The following is a 16,258-nucleotide window of genomic DNA, read 5'->3' as shown; positions in this document are numbered from 1 at the left end:
GGGGGGGGGGGGCGCATATTGTCAACAATTGTATGCAACCCCTACCCTCACTCTCCTCCGTAACCCTAACCCTAGTCAACTGGCTAGAAAGCTAAATTAAGTTTTGTGTGTGTGTATTGAGTGGAAGTTTGTCTTCAGCCGCCGCCTTCTCTGGGAAACTCCAATGGTCGTCTTCCGGTCAAGCGTCTTCCGGTCCAGCGTCAGTGATATAAGCTCAGTTGTCTTGTTGTGTTGCGTCCTTCTTCAGCTGATCTACGAACATTAGTCTCCTCCTGCTCTTGCTCCTGTTTTCATCGATGGGTTACCAAAGAACCAACCAAGGCTAGACTTGACTTGACCTGTTATCTTAACTTTAAAAAGTCAAACTGAAATCTGATGTTCAGCGATTTTGATTTTGAAAGTAGACAGTTAATTTTGATAAATGTGAGATAATTAACTTATTTGATGTCAGAGGTTGATGAAAATATAACAGTACCTGGTCGTTTCCACTCGTTCAAATTGCAAAGTGATTTTAAAAAGTGAAGTAAGTGAAGAAACTCCCCTCAAACCGCTTTAGTTTTTTGGGGGGTAGATTTTTTTTGTTAAATTTTATGTTGTGCAAATTTTTCCAGCTTGACCACAGTGTGGACAGAAGAGTTGCAATCAAGTGCATGTTTTTGTACTGGGGTCAGCTGAAGTATGGCATTGCAATGTTGTATCAAGTCAACTCGTTTACTTTTGCTGTCAAAAAGAATTAAAAATAAGCTAACAATCCACGCCTTCGTGAAGATAGACACTGTAAACAGAAAAAATGTTTGATGCAGAGTGGGGGGGGGGGGGGGGGGGGTCAAGTAGCGTGCTATTTGCATACTCATTGCGAGTATTTAGCACATGTTGGAGTGGATCATAAGCGTAGTTGGAGTCGTGAGTGGGGGTCGTGTTAGTTATAGAAGTGAGACAAGAGCGGTTGGTTGGCAATATAATGGCTGCTGTGCCAGCTGGATCGCGGCGGTATCTACGCAGCTCTCGACGGCAGACTTGTCTTCTCGTTCTGATACTTCTCGGCAACCTGCAGAGGTTAGTTTTTGCGTTACCATTCTGGTTGTCTGTCATGGTCGTAGTGATTCTTTTCAAATTGTAAACTTTTATCTGTATGGTCAGGTAGCATCACTTATGATTAGACATCAATAATATTGAGGGGTTGTCGGCAGACTTGTCTTCTTATTCTGGATACTTCTCGGCACCTGCAGAGGTTTGTTTTTGCGTTACCATTCTGGTTGTCTGTCATGGTCGTAGCGGTTCTTTTCAAATTGTAAACTTTTATCTATATGGTCAGATAGCATCATTTATGAGTAGACATCCAAATAATTGTCTTTAGTTTTTAGGAAAGCCAAGGATAGCTTTTCTGTGAAAGTCAATATCACTTTCCATGAGATCTTTCTTTCTTTTTTGCCGACTGTGAACTCAAGACGGATGAAGAGCTTATTGTCTGTCTTTTCCGTTTCAATCAAAGAGCTTTTATGTTCCAATCGAAACCCATCTTGCGGCTTAGATTCCTGAAATATTCTGTCAATATGTGAAGCAAACATAGAATCAGAATTGATACCAGTAAGTCATCTAGATAAACCTGATATGCCGACTGAAGGTTCCAATAAGTCCACGTCTGAACTGGTCAGTTATGCTCTTCAAGGGACGCTTAAAAACGATAGTCTTTTGAGATAATCTTTCCTTTCATCATGTTGAAATCAGAGACCTTGTTCTGATATGGAAAATGATATCCCTTGTTGGGTAATTAGTTGAAAATCTGAAGTTGATTTTTGTTGGATGCTGATATCGTTTTGGATAATTGATACTTTGTATTTGATTGGTTTCGTCCTAATGCATTGTGAATGTCCAAGTTGAGTGACGGGTGCAGTCTATCATTGGACTACGAGACTATCAAGTCGTAATATGATGGGTTTGTACTACTACTACTACTAATAATAATAATGGGTTCTTGTAGCGCTTTATCACACTTGTGGGTGTAACAAAGCGCTCAGTATTTTGTTCTTGCAAGGTATGCGGAGCTACGTTTTGAAGTATGAGACCTATTCCTTTATCGCACCATGTAATGGTTTACAAGGTGCTGAGGTGCAATATGCTGCCGATAGGACCAGGAACACTGGGGGCGCACCCCCCTTCTCTTTACCATTAGTGTACTGGGTTCTTTTATGTGTATTACAACACGTATCCAATCCAAAGGACGCAGCAATATTAGTTATGTGTCTTGCTTGTAAAAAGGACACAAGTGTTACGACTCACGCCTGGGTTCTCAAACCCTCACTCTGTCGATCAGAAACATCACAGCAAAGAAAATGTATTGCAATGTGTGCCCGAGAATCTCGCCACCCACCTCAACTTTTTAATGAGAATTGCTTGAATTGGATGGATGTTAAAAAAAAAAAAAAAAGTAGCAAGAACAAGAAGTTTTCAAAATGGCTGCCATTGCCTGTTATTCTAAGCTTATTTTTTCAAAGGATAAATCTGTAAGTCAATAATTTGTCAGTCGCATGCATACTATTGAAAAGAAAACCTTAAAATGCGAACCACTGAAGAAGTTTCCTGTCACCTTAAAGGCAGTGGACACTATTGGTAATTACTCAAAACAATTATCAGCATAAAACCTTACTTGGTGAGAGTCTTATAGTTTCTAGAAGTAACTTGGTGACAAGTAATGGGGAGAGGTTGATAATATAAAACATTGTGATAAATGGTTCCCTCTGAAGTTACGTAGTTTTCAAGAAAGAATTAATTTTCCACGAATTTGATTTCAAGACCTCGGATTTAGAATTTGAGGTCTCGAAATCAAGCATCTGAAATCACACAACTTTGTGTGACAAGGGTGTTTTTTTCTTTCATCATTATCTCCCAACCTCGATGACCAATTGAGCTCAAATTTTCACAGGTTTGTTTTTTATGCATATGTTGAGATACACCAAGTGAGAAGACTGGTCTTTGACAATTACCAATAGTGTCCAGTGTCTTTAATCGACAAACTAGTCCCGATGGCTAGTCACCGAAACGAAGAAAGGGCCAAAAACACTGTTATTTTCCAATGAACATCAGTAAAATGTCGTAAAAATCAATGTTCTTTTTTCCCCTCTTTGACTTGTAGGACAGCGCCAGCAGATGGAATCCCAGAAATCAAGATTGATGAACCAATGAACAATGAGACGGTCTCCGTCGGCGACAAAGTAACATTACTATGTCGTATCCGGGGCTTCCCACAACCAGAGTACTGGTGGTACCATAAAGATGCTTACATGAAAGACGACGTTGGTCGTGTGACGATACGGAAGTACCCGTGGGGCTCGAAACTCATGATAAAAAATGTGGACACATTGGACGCGGGATTTTATAAGTGCATTGCACAGAACGACGCGGGATCCAAAACGACGACTGGTCTCATAACGATATTACCAGGTGAGTTGGTTTATTAGATCAAGGTAATCATTTTATTAAATTCAATTCAATGAGATCATTATTAAGCTTGGGCGGCTCTTTCAACTACTTGGTTAATCGTGCCGCAACTACTACTACAAAAACAGTCCTGACATCTTGCTTGGTGAACCAATTGTGTCGTTAATGACTATTGACATGAACATAATTTACTTTCAAAACACAAATAGACATCAGTGACATTATCCTTCAATCCATTCAGCGTGAATTTTAATATATATTGCGCCTCTGGCAAACATTTCGCCTCTGGCAAAAATTAGTCACAACTAGTGCAGGCCTGGACTAGTGTCAAAGTCGCTGTATTAGAGGTACAACTAGTCGAGTAGTAAATTTCACTAGTGGCCTAGGAGTAATATAATATATTACTAATTATATTATGAAGGGCGCTTTAAACAACTTATTGTAAGTACAATTAAGTACACACAGTCGACCCTCTGATATATGTACATGTAGCTCATCACTCGTGTCCAATGGATGACTTTCCCATAGGGAACTCAGCAAACTCCCACACAGGGGGTATAAACACCATTCTGGCAACAGCCAATCTCTTTCTTACATTGGCGTTATTATGAATGTACAAATCGAGGAATTGTGATTTAGTAACTAGAAGACAATTCTTATTCTTGTCATTGAAAAATCAGGGGTTAGCTTGGGAGGATTCAAACCTCCAACCTTGTCAATGCAAGTCAAGTAGTCTAACCACTGGTGCCATGAAATGGACCCATGTGATGACGGGTCTCTTGAGTTTTAAAAATCATTCAAATTGTTTTGAATATAATTTATATTAATATCATGTTACTGTACAATCTATGGGTATTCAGACCTGATACGCCCCCTGGTCATTGCCTTGGTGTCCTACAGTTGAAATTTACAATTTCCTTATAGGGTGCCTCTTTAAAGCCATTGGACCCTTTCGGTAAACAGTGTTGTCCAAGGCTTACACTTTGTGTACCAAAACTTCTATATCAAATAACAAACCTGTGAAAATTTAGGCTCAATCGGTCATCGGAGTCGGGAGAAAACAACGGAAAATCCCACCCTTGTTTCCGCGCGTTTCGCCGTGTCATGACATGTGTTTAAAATAAATCCGTAATTCTCGTTAACGAGAATCTATACTGTTTTGCTGTTTTCTCAAAAAGTAAAGCATTTCATGGAATAATATTTCAAGAGAAGTCTTTCACCATTGCCTTCTGTAAACCCTGTAAGTTATTTGTAAATCTGTGAACTTTTTTTCTTCTTCTGAACCGAAAGGGTCCAATGGCTTTAAGAGATAATGGCTTTGAGTCCTTGCCCTTTCAAAAACATAGCATACAGGCCTTGGGTAATTCTGAGCACAGTTCCTGCACCATTCATCAAACGAGCACCTGTGAGGTTTTGAATGTTCAGTCAACTAAGAGGAGGTTGGACTGTGCATGAATTGCGCATAATCGGAATCGGCGCACACCAAAAAGAAATCTAAAGAAATGCGATGTTCTCCCAAAAAAGCAGACCTGATGCTTCATGAAGACAACGAAGGCAATTCCCTTCATGCCCCCTAGCCAGTGCCTTGCTTTCCTTAAAATGCCCTGTAGAAATAAACAATGTCCTCATACTCATACAGGAGGTTTCCCTTTACCAAGAAGAAAATGCCTTGGTGCCCCTGCCCCTTCAAAAACAAAGGCTTAGAAAAGGTTGTGTGCTGTGCTTGGGCGGATTCATCTTAGATTGCAATCTTCAAACTGCCTGTCTGAATCTTTCAATCCAACTTGTGATTTTTAAGCCTGGTTGATTCCAATTTGCATCTATCTGCTTAGAGTTCTTGCCTGTTATCTGTACACCTCAAAACAAGGCCCAATTTCATAGACTTTATCGCAAATACTCGGTACGCGCATAATAGACGTGGAATGAGATGAATGCTGGTCTAGCTAGCTTTCAAATTTGGGTACTAGCTAGACCAGCATGCACCTCATTCGACAGTTTGCACTTGCGCAATGGTATTTGCGAAAAGGTCTATGGCTCCGTTTTCCGTAAGCGGAACAAGTTTGTGCTTGAGAAAGTCTCAAATCAAATAAGCATAATTTCCCTGATTAGTTGGGAAATGTTAACATGTGTGCATTTGTAAGCATTTTACGAAGCCAACACAGAAGTTTAGTGCTAAGCCAGAAGCAAAAGAGGTAATAAGACTAAACCAAACAGATTACTTAAATACAAGGTTAAAAAACAAACATTTTAACAGAGGTCAGAAACTTATTTAAAAAAAATTACCATTTTGATAAAGACTCTTCCTATTGGAAAATAAGTTTGTTTAGGTAGGGATATTTTAAAGGTTTTGAAAGATAACCTGCAATATATGAAAAATTACATCATTTAGAAACTTACATCGAGGAAGGGGAATAAATTTGTGTCAAAAGAAGATACACAGAAAACCCCCAGACACCACTTAGGCTAGTATTAATACCCCTTCCTTTCTGTAATAACTCAGTTTACAATAATCTATCCCTAGTCTGGGCTTTCATTCTCTCATGCTCGGCTGCTGCTGAGGGAAAATTGCAAAACCAGCCATTTGAAGATTATTACCTTTCCATAATAAGAATATGTGCCAAAAGGTACCCAAGGAGAAGCGACTTGTCAGCGAAGTCTTTAGACGGCGGCCGTAGAACTAATCACCCTGTGTGCGGTCCGTGCTTTTTCTCACCACTGCACCAGCAATGGCCTTGGACATATTGAGCGGAAGAGCGCACAGAAATTATCTATGAGGGACCTTGGCGTACATATTGTGCATGGAGAGAAAAATTGCTTGTGGAACGGTACTCATGGGGAAATTGGCTTCCTCTATAGTTGGCATTGTGTCATCTCAGATGTTGCACCTCCAACGCCAGAATAACAAGAACGCGGCGACGGGCCACTCAGGGGCGACAATGAACGGCGCGCGGGCGAAAGCTGTGACAGCAAGAACGCAATTTGCTGCCCTCAGAGGAACTGTTTTGACGGGGAGAAAGTGCGATTAAAAACAATCTCTCGCTTATATTAGTCTACAGTTGGGTTTCAGGCATGATTTGTTGTCTTGAGAAACATCACATAAATCCACCTCTGAGACTTTCATATGCCTGAGATGTTCTGAGAAACTTTAAATGATGAGGAGTGAATATGCTGCTTCTAACAAAATGTCTACAAAGAACATAAAAATTGCTTTAAAAAGCCATTTATTTCAAATATGTGTATATTGAATTTGTTTAATTTGTATTTTTTAATAAGGTCACTTGGCCGAAGGGACATTTTGAGGGGAGTACTGCAAACACAAATATAAAACAATTTATAGGTAGAAAGAAAACTCTCTCATCAGAATGTTTTCCCAAGATTTGTTTTCTTCATGAGAACCAAAGGATTTGAGAAAACAAATTCTTCCCAAAACCAATATTGTATCATCTTTTGACGATGACAATGAATAAATCATAACTTAAGGTTTGAATGGTTAATGTAATGAGAAACAAAACGTCAGCTGAAAATTATGTGCAAAAACAAAACGTTGGCTGAAGTGACATGGTTACGCTAAACCTGTCCAATATACGTTGTTTTTCCTTTCAATTTGTTTCCTCCGTTTATTTGACATCTGAGCGACAACTGTGTAGTCAATCCAACGCCTACTCTTTGTTTATTGGGCTAACCCTGCGCAGGTTTGTCAAAAAAATGAAATAATCTTTTACCATCAACAAAAGCGTTAGGTGAAGAGAGTCAGTTTGCCCCGGCCGTCCGAAGAAAATCTTGTGAAAATAAACACAAAAATACAGGCTCTGCATTAAGTTGAGTGATGAGAATAATCAAGAAATTCTTTTGTTTTTCACTGAATTCGCGGATGGACTGTTAAGTACGATTAACCCTCCTCTAAAGCCGGGTCGACGCTCATGGCTTCAGCAGTTGCAGCCACAGACATAGCCAAAGTGACTTGATTTGTCTGTGGCATGCATTGTACACTTAATTATGGGCAGCCGTCTTGAGTCCAATTTCCTGGCTATGCTTACCACGGAATTGCTTGCTTACGGAGCTCTGTAAAGCTCATCATTCTATGGGACGTAAGGTCAAATTGTAAGCAGAGCCATGAAATTGGGCGTCCATTTTACAGGTACATGCAACTTTACAGCTGCAGGGCTCGAAGTTGACACTTGACTACCAGCCTAGGGCCAGTGATTTCAGTTTCAGGCCAGTAAACTCAACGACAGGACAAGTCCGGCTGTCCTATGTTTTTCATTTGAGTAATAATAGCCCACTGTTTCATTGCAGAAAAAATACCAAAGCATGTCAAGCTTGCCTAGTATTTACTTTTATTCTCATTAATCACTTGTTAGCGCTATGGGGTGTTACCTGGGCCCAATTTTATGGGCTGCTTAAGCAGCATCAAGTGCTTAACATTTTTCTGCTTAGCAGAATTTGGCAAAATACCAAGCACAAATTGCACTTGTGACAAGGTACACATGTACATGTTGTCTGGCTGGTAACCTTATTCTAGTAGCGTAATCTTTGTGTGCTTAGCTATTTTCTGTGGTTAAAGGCAGTGGACACTATTGGTAATTACTCAAAATAACTATTAGCATAAAACCTTTCTTGGTGAAGAGTAATGGGGAGAGGTTGATGGTATAAAACATGGAGGAACGGCTCCCTCTGAAGTGCCATAGTTTTCGAGAAATGAGTAATTTTCCACGAATTTGATTTCGAGACCTCAGATTTAGAACTTGAGGTCTCAAAACCAACCATCTAAACGCACACAACTTCGTGTTACCAGGGTGTTTTTTCTTTCATTATTATCTCGCAAGTTCGATGACCGATTGAGCTCAAATTTTCACAGGTTTGTTATTTTATGCATATGTGGAGATACACCAACTGTGAAGGCCAGTCTTTGACAATTACCTATAGTGTCCACTGCCTTTAAGACCAATTTTAGGAGTATTATAAAGGTACCTTTACATGCAAATCATCAGCCAACAGTTGCATACGAGTGGACAAAACCCTCCTACTGGAAATCCTCTTGAGATAGAAATGTAATACCATTTTTGAATCTCCATGTCCCAGAAATGCCTAAACAAAGGAGTTATCATAACTCCCAGCAAAACAAACAAAATCACCAAGATGACAAAACAGCCTTTTGAAATTACTGCAGAAATTTTCCTGCAGCTGGTTTCAGATTCAGGGATGAAAATTCTCTTGGTTTTTTAAAAAAAATTTTGTATAGATGTTTTATAACTAGGATCGAATTTGTAAGAAAATGAAGATAAAATCATACAAAACACCCCAGTTTGCAGAGAAAGGGCTTTCAAAATCAAAGTTAGAATGTATGTGTATTGTAAGCAGGCTTTGCACCTGCAAGCTTTCATGCTTTGTGCTCGGACATGTAGTTCAGGGTTTTTCTCGAACAGTTGTTCACATTCCTGAAGATAATGTTTTTGTATTATCTCGCAGAACTAGTCTACCATATAATGGTTCCCTGCTCAAGTTTGCTGAGAACATTACATTTGCCAGGCAATATTTTGTTTGCCTGATAGCGCTATGATATTAGGCCTAGCGTTTGTGACCAAGTCCTGTCAAAATCACCAGGGTTTCCAAAAAAACAATCCTCACTTCCACTAATTGGAGGCAAAACAGCAGAGCTGATCTCAAAACATGCCACGAGCATCAAGCGTCTTGAAGATGCATGTCTTTAGTCATTCCAAAAGAAAAGTTGTCCTCTCGGATTTAATCAATTAAGAAGTATGTCTGCTCTACCTGATATCAAAATATGTTTTTTGGGTTCGTTCCCCGAGGGAGAAACTTGGATTCCTCCTTAGTGGAACCGTCTTAGGAATTGTAAGAAAAGAAATGTCATCCATTCTATAATCAGGGAATCCATACATCATCACCTGGACTGGAGAAACACAGCTGAGAGAAAGTAGGAAGAACTCACAGAATTCATGTTAAGTTTTTTTCCCTGAGCAAAATGTCCCATGGGGAAAATAAAATTCTGAAATGGCTGGAACTGTTCCCCATAAATTTAAATTGAAAGAGATAGATCATTCCTCTCCTTTTGTTTCTTCTCTTCAAATCTTTCCTTCGGAATTTTAAAATTCAAAGAGGATGATTTTCTGAAAGTGTAGAGCAGGAAATGAAGAGTAATGAGTTTTTTTTTTTAAATCTCTGTGAGAAAGAAAAAGTGCAAAGTTAATCATTTTGTTCACTTCTTTTTCAGGGTTGTCCATTGATACCATGCCGACCTACTAACCGTATTATGTCATTTATTTAAATAAGGGAATCAATGTGTGGTGAAGAGATTTTCAACTAGTGGTTTAATCCCAACAAGGCCTGGTTCTTGATCATTTCACCAAGAATCAGGCCTCGTTGGGATTAAACCACTAGTTGAAACCCTCTTCACCACACATTGACTCCCATACTAAGTTTGCAATGTATTATTCTGAACTCCTTAAGAAATTAAGAGAGCCCTTGCCCGTGATATTTTGAGTTCTTAAGTTCCCTAGAGCATTATTTGTACATCAGAGCTTACACAAATTGCTTAAAATTAACACATTTTTCTCTCCTTTTCTTTTCATCCCTGCAGGTCCTTTCAGCGAAGGAAGTGACAGGTAATTAAAACAAGCCATAAATCATCTGCCTTTAAGAAAAGCTTTTACATGTATATATATATGTATATTTTTTTCACAATATAACTCTACTCCATATGGGAAGGGGGGGGGGGTGCAATATCCACACCCACCCATTCCTGTATGATTGATTGCACCCCTCAATTTACAGGGTGATAAAAGTGGTTGTAAACCTATCAGTGGGTGAAATTTAAGCTTAGTGCCCCAGTTTTCGCACCAAAAGGTAAAAATTTAAGATGATGTTAAGAATGAACCCCAAATCATTTTCTAATGGGTTTGCAACATTGATAATATTAAAATATAAATCTTAACACTTCACTTTAAAGGAAAAGCATGGTATAAAGAATGGCATGGTGGAAAACTTGCCTACAACATTCTACAATGTATATTTTTTGAGAAATGAGTTATAAATAAACAATTAGGTTTTTTTCCTGATCAAACTGTGATGTTTAAAAAAGTTCAACTCCTAAGATCTCTTTTAAAAAAAGAGAACAATTTCACCACTATTTTTGTGTTAACTCCGATGACTGATCGAGCTCAACCTTTTACAGGTTTATAATTTCATGAAGGCCTACATGTTCATGTATGTACTTTGGGTAAAATTGAGTGTGAATACTGTTCGTTGACAATTATTGATGATGGCAGCGCGCTTTAAAGGGAAACAAACATCCTCTTCCCCCCCCCCCTTACAATGCTGCTCTAATGGGAGACTTTTAGACAGTCCTTTTTCACAGTAGTGCGCGTGCTCAGACCTACGCTCGCAATACTGAGCATGCGTGCGCACGCGCTCAGAGCCCCCAAAAATGGACCAGTATGTCTGCTGCCTCAGGGTCTTAAAAGTCTCCTATTGAGCGACTATGCCAAAGAGTCGACTTGTTAATGAACCTTGCATCACAATTGGAAAACAGTGCTTACCTGATTGCATGCATCACATGATGCGCTTTGCAACACTTTTGCTGAAAGAAAAAGTATGGACCAGGTTTAAGGCATCTGATATGCTTACGTGCAAGACTGTAGAATGTGACTGAAAGAAGGGTTAAGGTATACACCCCATGGTAAACTCTATGGATGTCAGATTGAGTAAGGTAGGCAGGACTGCCTCTCCTGAGAATCGTCAAGAGAGACGCTGCTCTAGATTCTTGATTTTTTTAGTATGGATGCTCTTTCCCAAAGGTGTACATCTCTTTAAAAGGTATCCCACTAAAGCTTCTCATCTGTATTGAAAAATATAAAAAAATAAAACTCTGCCTATAAATTGCAACGTTGTTGGCTTTTATGATATGAATTTATGTGACGTGATTTTTTATGAAGCTCTTCCTGTGTAAGATGTAATGAGGGTCTGTCAAAAGTAGTTGTGCTCGATCGTAAATTCAGCGAAAAGAAATTCTCTCCCAGGAGTCGTGTGTGCGTGCAATCATCCGTCTATGATATCAGAGGTTTTTTGTTGTCGTCTCTCTTTTTTTGTTCGTATTTTTTTTTGGCTTGAAGAATTAATTGATTGAGGCGAAAGCTGATGGGGATCGCTACTCGAAAGTTCGCTCGTTGAACTTGCTCCGGAAAATAAAAAGCATTGCGCTCTTCATGAGCCTTAAGAGTTTATACACTTACACGTTCTAGTGAATGTACATTTTGGAAATTTCCAGCCAAGGCACTTGTCAGGTTATGACAGCAATAAGGAGTGTCACATTTAGGTTACTATGAAGCCCTCGGTGGTAACTAGGTAACAATAATGGCCGCAGAGTACAGCAAAAATCACTTTGACCCTCTCTTACTTGGCTGGCTTTTTGTCACCAGGCGATGTCGGTAATTTTAGCAAGTGTCAACTTGAGTTATTGTTATGAGTCTTTTATGTTGCATTTGTTCAATCTTGTTAGTTTTAATGTTTTTTATTTAAAGCCACTGGACACTTTCGGAACAGAAAAAAATTAAAAGTTCACAGATTTACAAATAACGGTGAAAGACTTCTCCTGAAATATTATTCCATGAAATGCTTTGAGAAAACATTAAAACAATATCAATTCTTGATATCGAGAATTACAGATTTATTTAATACACATGTCATGACACTGCGAAATGTGCGGAAACAAGGGTGGGTTTTCCCGTTATTTTCTCCCAACTCCGATGACCAATTGAGCCTAAATTTTCACAGGTTTGTTATTTTATACATAAGTTGTGATACACAAAGTGTGGGCCCTGGACAATACTGTTTACCGAAAGTGTCCAATGGCTTTAACATGTTTACAAAGTTATAACAGTTGTTTTTGCATTGTCATTTTGTTATTTTATTTAGTTTTTGTGTTACTCCTATTTTAATTCATTATTTGTTTATTTATTATTTTTATGATTATAATATTTTTTAGGGAGGGAATATTTTGCTCCTTTTTTCCATTCCTGTACAAAATTACAATGTCACTTGTTTGTTCTGTAATTTTGAATCATTTGAAAGAGCATTCATAATAACCTGGTGCAGTTTATCCATTCTGATTGGTCAAGAGGAGGCCCTGTAAAAAACAAATGGGATGGAAACTTGTGAGGTCTGTTTAAACAGAGGAAGTTTAGTCAAAAGAGGGTGCTTTTAGGTGATTGCATGTGAGCGCACAATATTCACAGCCCCATTTGAGTTGGTAGGTCACATATTTGGACGCTGAGCTCACGTGCATGTTTTTACATAAAGAATAGCTATTGTCAATCATTTTCCTCCTTTGGCCCCAGTGAGGGGGCTTGTTGAGCTTGTGACGTCACATATTGCAAGGGGTCTATACATTTGAAGATGATTCCCTGTAGGTGCCTGCCAAATGTTTATGAGAATCATTGTTTAGCATTTTGTTTTGTTTTTGTCCCTCTCATTATAGTGACTACAGTCCTAATGTAGATAATGCACGATGCGAACCATACAGGGGCACGGTGTGTCGGCGCCACATCAGCAGCAGTAGCGTGTACATGAGGGCAGACACCACTCAAGAGGAAATAGAACAAGAGGTCCAAGCTGCCTTAACCCGCCTTGCATCCATCATAAGCTTGTCCGAACCCTGTAGCATGTTCATCACACCGTCCATCTGCCTGACGGCGTTCCCGCTGTGCAGGGAGAGCCCCGACCTCTCCATCCATCAGCTGTGCCGGGACGAGTGCCAGTTGCTTGAGACGGACGTCTGCGCATCATTGTACGATCACGTTGACTCGCAGGTGGAGTTGGACTTGGTGGGGGTGTTACCGGTCTGCTCGGATCTGCCACGTCTTGGAAGCCAAGCCAGTGAGATGTGTTTCAGACTTGGCATGTCCAACTCAGGAGGTAAAGATTTCGGTTTAGTGTGTATTTGTTTGTTTCTTTGGTGTGATGAAGTTTTTTCCAATTTTCTAGAGTCAAATTTTTAAATCGACCATTATTTGCTGCCACGGTAATCATCCTACTTTAGTCTGATTTCCGATTTCTTTTGCCATTGGGAAAAACAGAAAAACTGTGATTCAACTCAAAAGGTTAAATACAATGTACCCTGTGCATGTCTTTCAGAAAAACTGTTTTCATATCTTACTCTTTAAGCATGTTTTATTTTGTAAAGCGCCTCTGGGTTGGTTTAGCGTGAGGCGCTTACAAAATTATTGTTATAACCTATTCGGCTACACCATGTGAATATGTATGTGAGCCCTTGTACTTGATAAAATGTTCAGACTCATTTCCAAGGACTGAATATCATGCCTGTTACTGGCTAAGCACTGTTTCATATTTACTGGCTAAGCACTGTTTCATATTTAGTGCTGAACACAACATTTATTTGTTTGTGTCTCGGGCAAGTTTTGGGAGTTATTAGTTAGTATCTGGGTGCTTGGGAAGATACAACTTTGCTTGCATATATGCAAGCAAAGTAGCATGGTGGAAAACTTGCACATGCAAATTACCTTTTTGGAAAGGGCCTACATTGAATTGAATAGTAAAATTTAAAAGTCTTCCTCCAATACACAGTTTACTCGATGTTGAAATAATTTGTTTACGAAAATCTTTTAACTCTGCAGATGCTACAGTATCACCCTGGCAAAGACCAACGTAAGTTACATTTAATATAATAATCAGACAACCATTTTCTGTTTTTATAATATTTTTATATTAAATATATTTTTTATATGAAATATTATTTGATCGATTCCAAATAATTTTGTGATTTTTTTTGCTTTAACCAGTGGTGACTACATCAGTCTTGAGAGACCAATGAACAATGAAACAAAACTGGTAACCGGTGACAGGGCTATCCTTCGCTGTCGGATCACCGGTAACCCTGAGCCTCGATACACCTGGTTCAAGAATGACGTTCAAATATCAGAGAGGGGAAATCGACGCATCACAATCAGGTTTGAGCAAGAAGAAGAACAATAACTAGTTCTTATTTTAGCACATTTCACAATAACCGTATCAATGCGCTTTACATTAGTGCCTTGGTCATAGGGCCAGTAATATTCTCCATATGGGGAGTATACAGCCTGAGCTGCCGTAGCGCTAAGAAGGATTTTTTCAAAAACAATATCAACCTCTACCCTCGCAGGTACCCATTTATACTCCTGGGTGAAGAGAAGCAATAATAGTAAAGCATCTTGCTCAAGGACACCTGTGTCACGACTGAGATTCAAGCCCACTCCTACATGTATGACTTAACAACCAGAACTTGAATTTGATGCTCTTAACCGCTCGGCCACGACGCCCTAAAAGAATTCAAAACATTTTTGTTACCATTTACTTTTTGAGTACTTCAGATGAATACGCTGGTTATATAGGCCAAACTCCTCAACACAAGACTTCATCCTTGAGAGCCAGGGAAAGCCTTTGGCTCACTACTCTAGTTTCTTTATTTGTGTCGATGACAACGGTCTGTAAATCTGTGAAATATAATACCCAAGACTCTGGCCCACGAAGTCTCATCTTCTAGATTGAGGAAAGATCGATGCAGGGAGTGTTTTTCTTGGATCAATTTTGAATCACAGCCCGCTGCTGCTCTCCAATCTTTAAATTCAGGGATTTTTCTTGAAGATGAAATTGTCGCGCCAGTGCGAAAATATATTTACTGAAGTTTGTTCAATCTCAAACAATGGTGGCTCTGTGCAAAAGATCCTATTTCTGAATGATTGTGTTTGTGTGCAATGTATTTCCGAGATACAACATTGGGGCGCTATTATGCATGCGTGCCTTCTGAAGGCTGCTTTTGATGATATATGATTAAATAGATAACAAGAACTACTTCAATATAAGAAGGGTTTGCGGTAACACCATGTAATGATCATCTCTGAATGAGTATGGGTATGGTTCTGAAAAGAACCGTTGGTTCCATTCAAATGTTTCGATCAGTATGCTCTGATCGTCTACTGGAGAAAGCTGGACTCTGAGAGCTACTTCATCTAAACTACTTCATGCATAGCGCATTTTACTATTATACAAATTTTTTACCTTTTCTTGAAGGGAAGGTGTACATTTGGTAATAACTTTTCAAACAAATGGCAATCAAACTTTTTGGTTAGAAGCCTACAGCTCCTTTCGATTGTGTAAGGTATTTTGAGAAAATTTTACTCCGACGCGCTTCTCAGATTGTGTATTCCTTTTAGGGATTATTCTTCCTGTGTTGACATCATTTGAAATGATCTACTTTCGTGTAGGATTAAAATAATCGAACAGTTCCAGAAGCCCAAAGTACCCTTTGACTTTAATTTAACCTAAAGTTTGAATCATGCAAGTAAACATCATTAAAGCAGAACAAGAAATTGTTAAAGTGATTGAAAATGTATTAATTTTTTCTTTGTTGTTTCTTACAGGACATATGACTGGGGATCCAAGTTATCAATACGGAATGTGGATACAACAGACACAGGGTATTATCTATGTGAAGCTGATAACAAAGCTGGGATTCGGTCAACTACGGGGATATTACTAGCAAAGCTTGACAGTAAGACATAACTTTGATTCTGAAGCCTTAACCCCGGTTCATACTTCCTGCAAATGCGATGCGAATTTGACGTGAATTTGACGTCACAACTCTGTTTTCGCAGCGATATTCGTGAGAGAGTTGAACACAACTCAACTGCTGCTTTGCAAATATGTGACGTCACCATTTGTATCGCATTCGCAGGAAGTATGAAACCGGCTTTATCTGTATATGCCCCTCGCATTGGCAGCCATTGTTTATATGTGCACAGGTGTGAAA

General features: G+C 39.1%; 1 protein-coding gene across 2 annotated transcripts in view; it reads left to right on the top strand.

Moving 5' to 3' along the window:
- Nucleotides 1–16,258, top strand: part of LOC139946036 (inactive tyrosine-protein kinase transmembrane receptor ROR1-like) — a 114,466-nt gene that overhangs the window by 84,736 nt on the left and 13,472 nt on the right. For both annotated transcript variants that reach the window (XM_071943619.1, XM_071943618.1), the window contains exons 3-8: nucleotides 3,134–3,441; nucleotides 10,037–10,061; nucleotides 12,932–13,368; nucleotides 14,088–14,118; nucleotides 14,253–14,420; nucleotides 15,870–16,000. In XM_071943619.1, the coding sequence (XP_071799720.1) occupies nucleotides 3,134–3,441; nucleotides 10,037–10,061; nucleotides 12,932–13,368; nucleotides 14,088–14,118; nucleotides 14,253–14,420; nucleotides 15,870–16,000 (1,100 nt within the window). The remainder of the gene's footprint in view (nucleotides 1–3,133; nucleotides 3,442–10,036; nucleotides 10,062–12,931; nucleotides 13,369–14,087; nucleotides 14,119–14,252; nucleotides 14,421–15,869; nucleotides 16,001–16,258) is intronic.

This window comes from Asterias amurensis, chromosome 13 (genome assembly GCF_032118995.1).
Source record: "Asterias amurensis chromosome 13, ASM3211899v1".
Lineage (NCBI taxonomy): Eukaryota > Metazoa > Echinodermata > Asteroidea > Forcipulatida > Asteriidae > Asterias > Asterias amurensis.
The sequence above is the reverse complement of the archived record's forward strand: the minus strand, read 5'-3'. Positions and strand labels throughout refer to the sequence as shown.